Genomic DNA, 15,327 nt, shown 5'->3' on the forward strand with positions numbered 1-15,327 from the left:
GCACACTGGAAGTCAATACCAGTTGCTAGATAGCAGGTTAAGCAAACATACAGACTAAAAAAAAGTATGTCCTTGGAATAAAACACACTATGTGCAGTGCTGCTTACTCAGTGAGCTTGAAATGGAATGGAAAGGTTTCCACTTTCTCCAGCTTCTTTTTCATACCAAATTAATTACAGAAAAATTGAACGGAAAATGACACGAATAAAAAGAAATAAGTCAGGGAAGCAAATAATTGATAATAGCCACTCAGATAGTGAGAAACACTTGGCTTAAAGCAATAACAAATCAGCAGTGTCTCAAAACTGCTTGTGAAAACAGAAGCGTCTCAGAACTGCAAAATGATCAACAGATGGTGTATGTAACTCCCAAGACACCTCCTCATGTCTCCTCTACATCTTTGTTGCATTCACCTGTCCTATCTTCACCTCAGTTTAAAATTCCTTCAGATCATTAACCCTCCTGCTTCAAGCATTAGTGCAGTTCCATTTCTAGTTCTAGAGTTTGGTCACCCATTGCCCATCCTTTCAGCCTGTCATACGCTTCCTATCAATCTCCTACTGTGAAAACAGCTGTTTTACCCAGGCTCTACATCATACTTTTCAGGGGTAGAGGGAGTACTGAGCCGTCCCATCGAAAGTGGGATCCTTGCAGCTCTTTTATATCCACTGATTTTTGGAGAGATGTAAAATAGCTAATTAACTTTATGATTATGTAAATTTTTGCAGAGAAAAAGACCCTTAAGTTATAGGATAAACTTGCATAAGCAGTTAAAAAACTACCAAATATTCTGGAAACGACAAACACCCTCCTTGAAATAAAAGTTCCATATATTCTGATGACATGCTTTCCGTGTTCTCTCTTTAGTCCTTTGAGTTTTTTTATAGCCTGATTTCAATTTATGTAGTCAGACTTCAGTATTAGGACCCATACTTACCAACAAAGTCCAGGAAACCCAGGAGATCACTGCTGAAATAACAAACATTTTATTCACACAGAGCTGTGGCAGCCAATCACATCCCAAGGGTGGATTTTTGGAGCTGACACATTCTCTTGGTTTTGCAGTTCTTGTAGCTGTGCAACGTCTGATATCCATTAATATCAGCTCTACAATATGCAAATCCAATCAAAGTACACTTTCATTTACATTAAGAACTTCAGAGCAGATGTCAGCAGAAATGCTCCTGGCTCCAGCTGCAGGACAAAGAGCACTGCACACATTCACAGCTTCACCGAGAAACTCATTTTGCCAAGAAATAATGAAAGCAACCAGATTCTAGCACAATTCAAGCAAAAAAACTGTTCCCGACCATTGCCATTTCTATCTTCATCCTCTTAAGAACTATCTGGTGACATAAAATGAAGCTGTCACATACATTTTATCTTTTTATAGTATATAACATTTTTGAAAGAAAAAATACAGCAGCAGGGTGTTGTTCATAAATATTAGCTTAAATATATTTATAATACATTTGTACCTATTATAGTTATTGTATAAATCATATATTTATGTATATTTATTATAGATGTTACATTTATAATTATTTATAAATGTAAATATACAATATAAAATTAAATTACTGTAATTTTGTAAATGTAAAGATTTTAACATCAGAAAACAGCAACCATTTAACCCTTGAAAAGCAGGGCTGTTTTAGAAGAACATACACTAGAAGTTATCATTACAGGTACATATGTTTTGCATGAATGGTACAGCAATAGTCAAGCAAAAACCTGTGTGAAACTTTTAGTGCATAAATCTCCTCGTGCCTGGAGGCAGTAATCAATTACATGTTTCTTTACAAATACATTTTACATAATTAGGTGTAGAAGTCAAAGATATCTCTTTATACCCAAAGGATATGTGAACTCTTTAAGCATATCAGAACAGGTCAAATAGCTTTACATACCCTGAAATTTCACTCCTGAAATTTCTGTTCTCTGTTGTTACCAGTTCAGGAAAACCTTTGAAAAGACTTAGGAGTTTTCACTTTCCAGGTCTGGATACACAAACACACGTCTCAGAATGTGCCCAGAAATGATACTCCCAGAAGACCAAAACTGCACTGCTCATATGTCCCTGCTCTCTTCAGCTCAGGTTTCCTATCACGTCTTTCATTCATTCTGGTATGTGAATAAAGGGTCAGTACCACAGGTATCCTGGAGAAAAAAACATAGCATCTATACAGAGAGATAATAATTCCATAGGTAATCTGAATGTATGTAAAAGAACTTACACATGTAGTCTACTTTTAATAGGACCAATTACCATAGTTAACCCTTACATCTGCATGGCCCCAGCTGTTTGGACCAGCCCCTTCCCATACCTGCGCTGCTGGCTCTGGTTAAGGTGATTTTGGTCCCTCACATGCCCTTCCGAAGGGGAATTTGTAAGGGGGATTTCCTCTTTAACACACTGATGGGGAAACAGCAGGGAAGCTTGCAAAAACCCTGAGACAGCTCAGCACCCTCCATGGATGTGTCTCACTCCTCAGCACGCTGAGTGCTCCGTCCATCTGTTAAAGGAATATAAATCTACCAGAAATCAGAACGTGTTGGGAAAAGAGATTTCCTAAAAAGCCAGATGAGGCAGCAATGGGCTGGGATTGTACATCAAAGGCTGCTTGTTTCCAGAGCCTTGTGAATTTAGCTCACTAAATTAATGCTTTCCAGTTTTACTTAGTCTGGACTTTAGCACTTCAATGAAATTGTGCTCATAATCATAGGTAAAAATACTGCTTTTATTTTAAAAATAGGAATTTTCTTTTTGAACTCTGATTTTCCACTTTAAAGGTGCTACAACTCAGCTGACTTTCAGAAACACTCTAAAAAAATTGCTACCTCAAAACTATATCCAAAAGCTTTTCCAGTATGATTTACAGTCAAAATTTAGGGAAAAGAAAAACAAATGAAGGTTATGATAGACAACTGTCTGTACCTTTAAGTCTGGAATATACCTAACAAACACTTGTATCATGATGAAAGTGTGAGAATTTATTAATAACTTTATTATTTACTTTTTTTTTTTTTTTTTTTTTTTTTCCTTTGAATTTCAGATCTGTGTGCAGTGAGTTGAATTTGAAAACAACCCCAGAGTAACAACAGCTTGGTGATCTTTTGTTTCCTACTTCTCGATGGCTGTGTATGATTTAATAATTAGACACGACATCACAATAGCAGTGTAATTCTAACAATGGAACATGTTTAATATATTTTGCTTGCTTTTGCTAATGTTATTTTAAAGACTGAAAAATATTAGGAGATGCATAATTTTAGGCCATACAGCCATGAGTTCAGGAAATTTCCACTGAAACAGAGAGGGCAAATTTTATTAGTATTGCAATAAAAACAAAACAAGCAATTGCCATGAAACACTACAAATTAACTAGTCTTAGTTTTAGCATCTGTAGAAGAAGGTAGAAGAAGCCCAAGTCATTCTTTAACAAAAATTTCTTTTACAGATGTTTTTAAAATATCTTAGTATTGCTTATTTAGGGTCACCAAACTATTTTATGCCATTAATCTCTTGTTGTCTTTGCAGCATCTCATTAGGCCACATAGTCACAAAATAGTATCCTCCCCTACACAGGTAGACCGATGGCGTCTGGGACCACCTGCTTGCATTTGTGCCACTGCACTTGGAGGCTTTGGAGCAGATGGGCAGGATCCTCCCATAAGGAGGATCAGATACAGACCATAAGACAGATATGGACAACAGTTTGCCAGTTGAGTCGATCCTGTTAAAGTATTCAGTTAAGGGACACAGCAAAGAAATTTAGAGGACAGGATTTTTATTTTTTCCAAATGAAAGAGCTCTCCATAGGTTGTATCCCAACACTCCTTGTCTGTAACCTCAGATTCCTGCAGACAGCCTGGGCCAAGTTATATCCAAAAACCTCTGTTAATGCTACTGCCCCAGGCTGTCTGATATATAAGGGGTAGGAGACTCGACATCTGACATTAGAAGCGTAACAGCTGTCAGACTCAATGTCATTGCAGGGGGTTTTCCAAAAAAGTGCTCAGAAGAAAAAGTTAGTTTAAGTTTATGAACAAAAGAGGTAGACGTGAAATAGCTGGGGCCCTGGGCAACCTGTTCTAGTGTCTGATTTTCTCATTGATAACCCTGCCCATGGCAGGGGGTTGAAACTAGATGACCTTTGAGGTCCCTTCTAAACCAAGCCATTCTATGATTCTATTAATTTGCTGCACAGGCTTTTGTTATGTTTGTATAGATCTAATTAAATGTCTAATTTCCTCAGTTTTCCCCTTGACTGCAGCCTCTGGTAGCAGAACAGCCACTTACTCTATCTTTTCTTGTCTCTCCCGATTTTTTATGAACTCTGTTTTCCTTTCCAGTTCGTGTTCCATTGATTTTGCATCTGTTGCAGGCAGTGGCAAATCACACATACTACCAGCAACACTGAAGACAGAAACCCACCTACATACTCTTTTATCCATGCAGCCCTATGCAGACAGATATATTTCCAGAGGACATAACCTTTAAGTCCTGTCACCTTCACATTTCTGGCCAAAAGTTACACAATACTGTGCATAATTTCTCTCTCCCCAGGTTAAAATATACAAAGTTTTGCCAGCTTTTAATGGATTCAGTATTACTCAGATCAGCTACCACGTGAATGGAGATGTGTGCATCACTAGATCTGCGCTTTTTGGTTCTACCTGTCCTATATGTTTCACTGTATTGCTGAAATACTGAACAAATCAGGCTAGCTCAGGCAGCAACCCGATGCTGACATTCCCAGTAAACATGCCCTTGTTGCTGCAGTGGCCATGTTCCTCTGCCTGTTACCTGCAGAATATTTCTCTGTATGCTGAGCTCTCATTCTCTGTACTTCAGGAACCTCATGTAACTCTCTCCAAGTACTTTCCTATCAACCATTTCCTTTGTGTCAAAGACTGATTCCTGCACAGTGCCTTTTTTTTTTTTTTTTTAATTATTTTTTTCTCCTCTGTAGGAATTACTCAGGGCATCAGCCTACTTGAACTGGAATTGAGATGGAGGTAGTTATATGAAATGCTAATAATTGCCAGGAAAATTACAGAGTTTTTCAGAGCTGCTAGGTCTGCCAAGCAGCTGCCAGGAATGCTGTGTGTCTCCCCCGCTCTTCTAGTTTACTGACTTTCACCAAAATAGGGCGTTGTTCTTCCATCCCAAACTTTCAGAAAACTTTCCAGTGTAGATTGGATGCATCATTCGAAAGCAATCACATAACAGACAAAGAAACAGAAGAATGTTTTTCTGTTGAATACGGAGGCTTTTGATATATGCTTAGGGTGTGCTTCAACATTATGCTTATCTGTTGGCATATCCCTCTGGTTTGTCAATGCAATTCTACAGGGAGGCTGTGCTATAAACAAGGTTGCTTCCGTTAACAGAGATTATTTTACTGAGCTGGCTCACAGCGCAGACCCTCAAAAAGTTTTATCAGTGAAATTCAACATACCGCTCCCAACAGCTCTAGCACAGGGACAGCAGTGCATGGCCATTATGGAAAGTAACTGTTCAAGAACTTTAGCACTAGAGAAATTGCAAGCTGGAAGCATATCCTTAAAGAAAGGTAACTCTATTTAGTGATTTTTCTGTCCCTTACCTACCTGCTGCCACCTCCAGCAGGTTAACGTGCCGCACATGCTGAAGAATGACCAAACACTACGCTCCGCTACGAATGGTGGATGTGGTGACCTTCACCATGAATGCAGTCCTAACTGCTTCAACAGTTTGCGACAGGAAAACTGCCTTACACACAGCAAAGCAACGCCTGCAGGGCTCACCTGCTGTGCTTCACTCTGAGGAAATGGGCCCCTGCTCTTTTCCAGGTCACCCCTGATGGCCACATTAATTCGGCACAGGCCCAGCAATGGCCGCAGAGCCATCAGACCTTTGGGGCGGTCAGAGGGTGCTCTGCTGCAGAGCAAGGCTCTGGGCACGCAAAAAATAACGATGTTTCTGAGTGTATTTCTCCTCACGTTCAAAACCGAAATGAGGAACTGACGCAGAACTACACTAAAAAAGCAAAACGGAAAACGCACGTCTTTATCTGACAGCCTCCAAACCAGCAGCACGCTCGCTACTGCTGCGATGTGCCCCAGATGCGACAGCAACGCAACGCAGCGCAGCGCGATGTCGATCAGAGCTCGGAGCTCGAGCAGGATGACGCCCAGTCACACAGTAACGTATCGCAAGGATTCACGTTGGGTCGGGCCCACCCTCCTGAGCAAAGCAGCCTCCAGCACGGAATCCTACCGCTCCTTAGAGGGGGCGCTTCGCCGTCAGACAGCCCCACTCCCTCCCAAAGCCCCTCCTCAGCCCGTCGGCCACCACCTCAACAGCCACACCTACTCCGCTCCGCCCCCAGCCAAGGCGCATGCGCACGGCATTCTGCCCGCTCCCCCTCTCCTGGCAGAGCGCTTCTCCGGCTTCAAGCCCAACTTCCGGTCTTTCTGGTGCATCGCGAAATCCTTCCGGCGGAGTCGGCAGCCCCGGCGCGCTTATAAAAGACTCGCGGTTCCAGCCGGGCGATTAAAGAGAACACGCGCAGCAGAGAACCCGGAAGCGGCCGTGCGGCGGGCAGGAGCGGGGGCGGCAGCCTGCGCCGGGATTCTGCGTCCCGGCTGGGAGCGCAGGGAGCTTCCCCGGAGCTCGGAGGGGCCGGTAAGGGGCTGAGTGGGAGGAGCTCTTCAGGGGAGCGCGGGGGTGCTGGAAGGGGTGGGGTGAGGAGCCGGGTTGAGCGATGCCCGGCGGTAGTGTAGTTGGGCGCTGAAGAAGGGCAGTTTGCTGGGAGCTGAGGGAGTTCGGGGGGAGATCGGCGAGGTGCTTTCTCAGGTGGCATTTGAATACGAATGTGAATCAATGAAAAGCGGCCGGGGTTGTGTAGATCAAGCTGTAGTTACTCTTTTAATGCTTATTTGAAAGTGTGTTGGGCAGCTTGACCTCCTCTGCTTTTGAATAGTGAACGCACTGCTTACTGCTGTGTGTGGAGACTGCAGATTCACAAATATAGGCAGCCGGACCTTCAACTTGCTGCCTTTTTCATCTTTATGCACATCTCTATATGCTAGATTCAAAGCATACCTCTGCTTAGAATTTCAAGTATGTTTTGTTCATATGTCCTAACAGCAAGACTACTGCTTTATTGGTGATTGTGCTGGCAAGTTTGTAAATAACGTCTTGTCTTGTGTTTGTTGCCAGTCCTTGCCCGGCAATTTAGAAATCTCCCAAGATGCTGGAGTCCTACGTAACTCCCATTTTGATGAGTTATGTGAATCGTTACATCAAGAACTTGAAGCCTTCAGACCTGCAGTTGTCGCTCTGGGGAGGAGATGTTGTTCTCAGTAAACTCGAGTTAAAGCTGGATGTGCTTGAGCAGGTATGTTCTGTGTCTTTGACCTAATAGTTTATGTGGGTCTGTGTAGATAACTGTTTACTACTTGTTTTTCTTCTGACATATGCCATTTATTTAGTGATTAATGATAATTTGAATAGTCTACAAGTTAGAGAATGTGGAGAGAGGCTTTTTGTATGTTCCTTTATTCTTTCAGTGATTACTGCTTTACATTTAGCTGTATTACTTTTCCAGTCATACTTACTAAGTTGCATATAGCAACTAGTTCAAAATTTCACCAAGTGGGACCTCTTTTTCTAATTATGTATGGATTTGTGTTCTCTGTATTGTTTTATAGCTTCAGTTATGTCTAAGCTAAAGAGTAATTAAGGGATGGGTTTATTCAGCTAGTTTGTGTGGATTAGATTTGAGACTCCATAGATTTGGAGCCTGTAGTTAATATGAGCAGGGTAGGTCTTTGCTGAGAAACTGCTTCCTTCTATGCTTATCTTTGTTGACAGTTTTAAGTGTGTCAGACAGATAAAGCTGCTGTATGTGGTGTAGTAAGTCTGACTTAGGGCCCTGTGTTTAGCTGAAGAAGGAGCTGAGAGTATTGCAGCAAAGAAAAAAAGATGATTTAGATAATATGGCCTATGGAGGAGAAATGAAAAAGACAAGGATTGTGTCTTAGCCTTTGCCTCAGTTTATCTAAAATTATGGTCAAATTTTGTGGGTGAAAAAGAAATTGTGCTGTAAGATACTCAAACTGGACATTAAGGAAATTTTTCGTCATTTTTATCCGATTAAGATATTGGAGTAGACAGGAGATTATGTGGTCTTTATTGGGAGGACCTGTAGCAATAGGAAATAAGTATTTATGGAAAATATGGTATCTTAGATCCACCTCCAGAATAGGATGAAGTCTTCTGAGAGATCCTGTGTAATTTTCTGTCTTTCTGTAAAGATTCTGATTTATCTTCTTTCCAGTATTCAGTACCTCTATTGTCTCTTATTTACTCAGTTTTTTGCTACAGCTTGCAAATACAGGTAATGTGAATACTGGACTGCATTTGGTAGGATGTGTTACTCCAGTGAATGAATATTCAAAGCTTTCTTTAGAGTGAATATTGTGGAATCATAGAAAGGCTGACCAAAAGGAAGTTCTGGAGGTCTCAGTCCAGCCATCTGCTCTGAGCACTGCTGCCGGCATTATACCAGGTCCGCTTTGTCTTGAAATCTCCAGTCTTGGTTGTGAAAGCTTCCTCTTCAGTGCTATAGAATCACAGAGTCATTTGGGTTTTAAATTGGGAATTTTAAAGCTGTCTCCCTGCTATGGGCTCGGCTGCCACCCACCATCAGGTTATGCAGACCTCATCCAACCTTGCCTCATGTGCATGGCTCCACAGCTTCTCTGTGCAGCCTGTGGAAACACTTCACCACCCTCTGAATCAAGTGTTTCTTCCTAACATTTAATCTAAATCTCCTCTTAGTTTAAAACTGTTCCCCTTTGTCTTTTTGCTTACAGACTATGTAAAAAGTTGGTCTCTGTCCTCTTTATAAGCTCTCTTTGGATACTGAAAGCTGTAAGGAGGCTCTCCTTAGAGCCTTCTCTTCTCCAAGAGCTATACTTTTTTCTATAGGGAGGCTTGATCCTCATAACAAATGGTGTCTTGGGACAGTATCAAACTGTATGTATTGCCAGACACTACTAGGGTTTTGTCCCCACTGCTTCTATCATTCCTTTCGGGTACTTGTTTGCAGGTGATCCCTGGCTTCAACTTTGCCTGCCTGTGTATCAGCAGGATCCATAAGTACTAAACGTGGTCTGTTGCTGACTTTGCTGTTGTGCAAAGAAATATGAAGCAACTTTTGCCTTTACTAGTCTTTTTTCTTTAACATTATTTGGCTATGTGTTTATGTGAAGAATGGAGATCTTAGTTTGGCTCTTGTCTCTAGAGCTTGCCTGATTCCGTAGAGTGTATTTAGGATATCTTTCTCCCCTTCCCCCGTAGAGATGCTGCTATGTGCCTTCTTGACAAAACTCTTTTTGTATATGCGTGAATAATAACTTTTACAGCTGACTTAAAACTCCCTTTAAAAAAAAGTTCAAGTTTCTAGGAGTTAACATTGTATGTGAATTTATTTGGCAACCTTGAACATCTTTAGAGTATTCCAGCTTCTGTGAAACTCTAGGTAATGATTTGGGATTAGCATCTTAAGCGCTAGACTACTTGCACCTTACAAACAATTTTGGGAATAAATGTGTTGCTTTCTTCCCTCGCTTCTTGTGTGTCAGCTGATGTTAGAGTTGCAGTGTCATATTGTGTGCTTTTACAGGCTACCAAACAGAACCCAAAGAATAGATGAGAACGGGGTGCAAAAGGTTGTCTGTCATCCCAAAGATCACAGAAAGTAATTTACAATTAAACTTTAATTATTGTTTCAGAGAAGAGCCTTTTCAGCACTTCTGGCAACTTTTATGTGAAGTCCCTGTGGTATCAGTATAACAGAGCTAGCTGTGAGCTTGGTAGCTAGTTTGTGTATGATGTTTCTGTTGACACTGTGGTACCAAAGAGATAAGATACAGGGTGAGCTCTTCTTACAGTTTGTATATATTTCTATAACAACATGGCTTACTAAGTTAGCTTTTTTTAATACAAACTCAGAGGGAGAAAATGAAACAACCGTTGATTAGAAGACAAAGGACAATTGATCTGAAGATTACTGAGTTTCACTGGAGTGTTTGAAAGGCTCTCTGCTGTAATGTTCCTTTAGTCTGTGTTTTCTGGGCAGTGCAGCCACAGAAATGAAGAGAAGGGTGCAGGGAGGCTAACTCCTGAATGCAGGCTCTCTTATAGTTTGAATAGCGCAGGTCTTACTGATGCATGCACAAATTACTGCAGTCAAGGCAGATTTATTCCCATGTTTTAGCAGTTTGATGCTTCTATAATGATGCAAAGGTTCTTCAAATGTATTTTAGTTGGCTGGCTGATTGTGGTGCCTTGGTAAAAGTAGTTTCATAAGTTTATTAAAGAATGTAATTGGTTTGTGGCTGTAGTGTCTTTAAACCTTTGGCTACCCGAAAAGTACTAACAGTTACTGCAACTAATGTGTTGCTTCATTATGTTGTCTTTTGTTCTTGTGAAAATAGATTAATAAGGAAAACAGCACAACATAGCTTCTCTTAAGACTGCACATGCATTGACGCCTAAAGTGGAAATCACGTAGCAGTAACAGTGTATTTGTTTAAATACATGCACGCTAGCAAATCCAGGTAACTTCATAATGTTATGGTAACTGAAGCTTTTAATCTTAAAGCATTCAGAAATTGTGAAGAGAAATATAAGGAATGATAATGTACTTAATTTAAGGAAATGAGGGCATAAAAATACCTGTTATTTATTTGCTGCTGTGTTACTTGGGAGTTATGTACAGCACTGAATGTGAAGAAATGGTATTTCAGTTAATACTGACATTGAGGAACAGTTTCTTTTTCTCTATCACCCTGAAGTTTGGGAGAGACTTCGATTTTAGGGCAAGGGAGATTAAGATCATCTGGTCTACGGTCTTGTGTGGTGTTAGCCAGCTATTTATGTGTCAACCCCGTGAGTTTGTTTTCAGCCCTGTGATAACTTCTGAAGAATTCATATTATGCAAATGTAAAATCTAAAATGTAAGGTCTAATCTGTCATAAGTACAAAAATGGGTTCAGAATTTCATGTCATACTTAATGAGAGGGAAAACATTGCACGGGAGAGGACAAATAAAAATGATCTTTGTTATGCTGGATTATAAACAAGTTACTAAATGTGGTAGATATTTGTTTTGTGTCTACTGAAGTAACAAAGGTTTCTCTGCGTCGCCCTAAGGAAACTTAACTTGTGCAATTAGGATAATGTCAGACATTATTTGAATCAAAATTCCTTTAAAACAAAGGAACTATGTTTTGTAAATGTGTAGCAGTTCTGTGTCAGCGTATGTTTGTCTGCATTGCCTCAATTTGAGGCACTACTGTTCATTTTCTTGAACTACTTCTGTTCATTTTTTTCATTATCATACAGCTATTAAAAAAAATGTTCTACTCAGCGAATGCTGAAAAAAAAATCTATTGTAGAATGGTGTTTGAAGTAAAAACTCAGCTTCTACATATGGAAGCAAGTCAGGATCTAAAGAGGCACAGCATTAGGAAATAATTCATTTTTGTTATTGTAAATAATAGTTTGCTGGTTGATTTGTGAAAGCTTAAGTTGTGTGTTTTTTAGGTCATGTTTTTTTGATCACTTCTTTTGAAAAGCTGAAGAATAAAATACTTTTTGATTTACTGTGTTATCAGTACAGTTATGTCTATAGCAGGATAGTTTAGCACTTGCTTTGTGGTAACTAAATGAAACTATCTGGTTTAAAATGTTTTTATTTTGGTGTTGTTTGCCTAAGTCTGATGTTTTTTGAGAGAGGCTTTTAGCTAAAATTTTCAGTGTATTTGTGAATGAGATGAAGGAAAAACTTTGTGAAAACAACACATTTCAATCTGTTTTTATGAGAAGGTCTGTGACTATCTTTGGGAATGGAGGCTTGAAATTAGATGTGGTTTTGAGTGAGCACGACTGAGGAAGGAGCTAAGAGTCTCTGATATGAGAGATGGGTTTTTTTTTTGTTTTTTTTTTTTTAAACTTCAGAACCCAAAGACTTTTTTACAAAATGAATGCTGTAGTTTATTTAAAAAAAAAAAAATAATAATAAATTGCCACAATTTGGTGTATTTGTTTTCTCTGATGATATTGTCAGCAGTGAATATATTTCATTTACTCTTAGCTCGTAGAATCATTTAGGTTGGGAAAGACCTTCAAGATGACCAAGTCTGATGACTTGACCTCCAGAGTCCCATCACTCCACCACATTCCTCAGTCTCACATCCACACATCTCTTAAATGCTTCCTGGGGTGAGGACTCCACCACCTGCCTCCCTGGGCAGCTGCTTTCAATGCTTGACCATCCTGGCTGTGAAGAGCTTCTGTTTCATGTCCAATCTAAACCTGTCCCAGTGCACCTTAAGAATATTTATTCATGTCCTGTCACTTCTTACCTCAGAAGAAAATCTGCTGCCCTCCTTTCAGATTGTACAGAGTAATGAGGTCTCTCCTCATCTCCAGGCAGAACAGCTCCAGTTCCCTCAAAAGTCACCTTTGTTAGTCCCTTCACCATTAAAATAGTTTGCAGATGCTGTCTGAAAATTCTAATGCACTATTGAATTCTGTTCATTTTGCACTAAACAATTTTGTTATTTTAAATCTGGTTTCTAGTCTCCAGCTGCAGGTGGCTGTTCTGCCTGGTGAGTGTTACGCTCAGGCTTCCCAGAGAGCCCCTGAGGCTACTTTTTCCAGCATTTTGGATCTGAAGTACATGGAAGTATCCTGTGTGCTGCCCTCTGCTATGTACCTGAGATGAACATGAGCCAACAGTGTGCCCAGGTGGCCAAGAAGGCCAATGGCACCCTGCCTTGTGTCAAAAACAGCGTTGCCAGCAGGAACAGGGAAGCGATTGTCCCCCTGTACTCAGCTCTGATGAGGCCGCACCTCGAGTGCTGTGTCCAGTTTTGGGCCCCTCACTGCAAGAAAGACATTGAGGCCTGGGGCGGGTTCAGAGAAGGGCAACAAAGCTGGTGAGGGGTCTGGAACACAGGCCATATGAGGAGCAGCTGAAGGAGCTGGGATTGTTCAGTCTGGAGCACAGGAGGCTCAGGGGAGACCTCATTGCTCTCTATAACTTCCTGAAGGGAGGTTGTAGTGAGCTGGGGGTCGGCCTCTTCTCTTGTGTAACTGGTGATAGGACCAGAGGGAATGGCTTCAAGCTGCGCCAGGGGAGATTCAGGCCGGGCGTTAGGAAAAGCTGCTTTTCTGAAAGAGTGGTCAGGCACTGGAATGGACTGCCCAGGGAGGTGGTGGAGTCACCGACCCTGGAGGTGTTCAAGGAACGTTTGAATTTTGTTTTGAGGGACATGTTTTAGTGAGAACTGTTGGTGATGGGTGGATGGTTGGACTGGGTGATCTTGTGGGTCTTTTCCAATCTTGATGATTCTATGAGATACAAAGTGTATCTAAACCTCTGCGCCTTGTGCAGCCTGTTAACAAGTTGTCTGGGACATTTAGCTCACTAGGGCTGTCCTGTGGAGATGTGCTTGCTGCATGGACTGGTAGTACCAGGCTTTTTTTAGGGGTTGAAGTCTGACTTGGTAGAGCACAGCACCAATTTTCAAGGCTGTGTAAAATTGAAGTTAGGTTTTGGTGAGGAGGAATCTGGATTTTGCCAGTGCAGAGTGTGGTAACTTATTTGCTGAGCAGTTTAATGTGGGGAGGGAAGCACCTTGAATGCTGTGAATAAAAAGAATAAATAACTGCTTTTCTAATGAGTGCTTCTCTCATTATTCGGGGGTTCCAAAGAGTAACATTGTGTTACTATCAAGGATGTTATGAAATGCAAGCACAAGAGTCCTAATAAAATTAGCAGCTGAAATTGTACTACTTATATTTCCTAGTTTAGAATGTCTGGCTTGGTGGCCTCTTTTTCTCAAACGAAACTGTGCCATTTTAATCTCGTTTTTTTGTTTTAAATTCTTAGTACAAGTTTGGTAAATGAGAAGTGTTGCATCCTGGTGGTGTTCAACAGATTTACTGTTCATAACACGAAGAAATTCTCATTTGTAAACCAAAGGAAGTGTACCAAGTAACTCCTTTGCTTTATGGAGTGATTTTTGGTTTGATTGTTTCTGTTTTGACTTCTACTGATCTGTTTGGCTTATTTCCTTAATCTTTATTGTTAATTTAGCAATAGGGAAAAATAAGAGTAAAAATTGTATTTATAAAAAATGAAAGGACCCAGTGAGTGTGCGCTTAACGGCAGCCAAAAAAAAAAAACCCAAACAAAAAAAACTCCCAAAAAACCAGTACCTTCATTATTTCTCACTAAGACTCCAAGGGCCTCATAGCTTTTGTATGGATTTTGTTTTTGTTTGTTGCCAATCTTAAGAGTATCAAACTCTTAGAAGTCAAAGTACTAAAATATTTTGGAAGAAATTGCCTCGCTCTGCATTTTTTGATGTTTAATTCCAAATTCCTGTTCTACTGTAGGTCATGGATCAATTTAATTATTTGCTTTCATCCTGTTCATTTTTATTTGTCTCAGTAATAGCAAGAGATTTTCTGGTACCTTCATGCGAGAGGTGGTTTTTAACCTATTATTATCAAGGACGTAACAGAGCAATTGTAATGTACATGTACAAGCAATTAGTGGGCTAGTTGCTAAGCCCAGTGGCACACTGATTATCTGGGGAGGGGGAAGAACCTTTGATCTATTTCTGTGCTAAAGCCTTATTATTTTAAGTTACAAGTGTTCTGTTTTGATGTATTTTAGCAGTTAATTCATCACTGTTTCTTTTGTTGTTAGGAACTGAAACTACCATTTACTTTTTTAAGTGGGCATATTCATGAGCTTCGGATTCATGTGCCATGGACGAAATTAGGATCAGAACCAGTTGTCATCACTATCAATACAATGGAATGCATCTTGAAATTAAAGGATGGAGCTCAGGTAAGAAATACGATGGATGTCTTCTTAGCATTGAGGGATAGGTGAGAATGATAGCTTGTATAGGTCATTTTATTTAAAGCCGTCTGAAGAATAAGGCACAGTGAAGGTCAGATATGCAGTGGCTCAACGTTGTTATATTTCTGATTTTGTCTATAAGAAGTACTTGGGCTTGTTAATGTTGAGCTTGTCTTCTTAAGCAGTTTTATACTTTAGCTCCAAGAAAGCTCTCTGTCTTTCTTTTTAATCCTTCTTTTCATTTTAATTTCAATATACAGTCCTCCATTGGTATTAGGAATCCTGCAAAAGAAACTTCCAATTTGTGCAAAGCTCTCAGGTGTTTGGTAGGAAGCTCGATGAGCTGTTAACATTTCATGCCAATAATTAGTTATCAGCCAGCAAT

The 15,327-nt window shown here is 40.4% G+C and overlaps 1 protein-coding gene across 3 annotated transcripts in view; it reads left to right on the plus strand.

Annotated features, from left to right (window-relative positions):
• Positions 1-6,456: 6,456 nt before the first annotated feature.
• The window catches only part of VPS13B (vacuolar protein sorting 13 homolog B), a 415,483-nt gene continuing 406,612 nt past the window's right edge, over positions 6,457-15,327 (plus strand). For all 3 annotated transcript variants that reach the window (XM_042868778.1, XM_042868780.1, XM_042868779.1), the window contains exons 1-3: positions 6,457-6,673; positions 7,211-7,388; positions 14,784-14,927. In XM_042868778.1, coding sequence (XP_042724712.1) covers positions 7,242-7,388; positions 14,784-14,927 — 291 coding nt within the window. In that variant the 5' untranslated portion in view covers positions 6,457-6,673; positions 7,211-7,241. The remainder of the gene's footprint in view (positions 6,674-7,210; positions 7,389-14,783; positions 14,928-15,327) is intronic.

The sequence above is a fragment of the Lagopus leucura genome, unplaced genomic scaffold (genome assembly GCF_019238085.1).
Source record: "Lagopus leucura isolate 7727_CA_CO unplaced genomic scaffold, USGS_WTPT01 Super-Scaffold_100002, whole genome shotgun sequence".
NCBI classification, from domain to species: domain Eukaryota; kingdom Metazoa; phylum Chordata; class Aves; order Galliformes; family Phasianidae; genus Lagopus; species Lagopus leucura.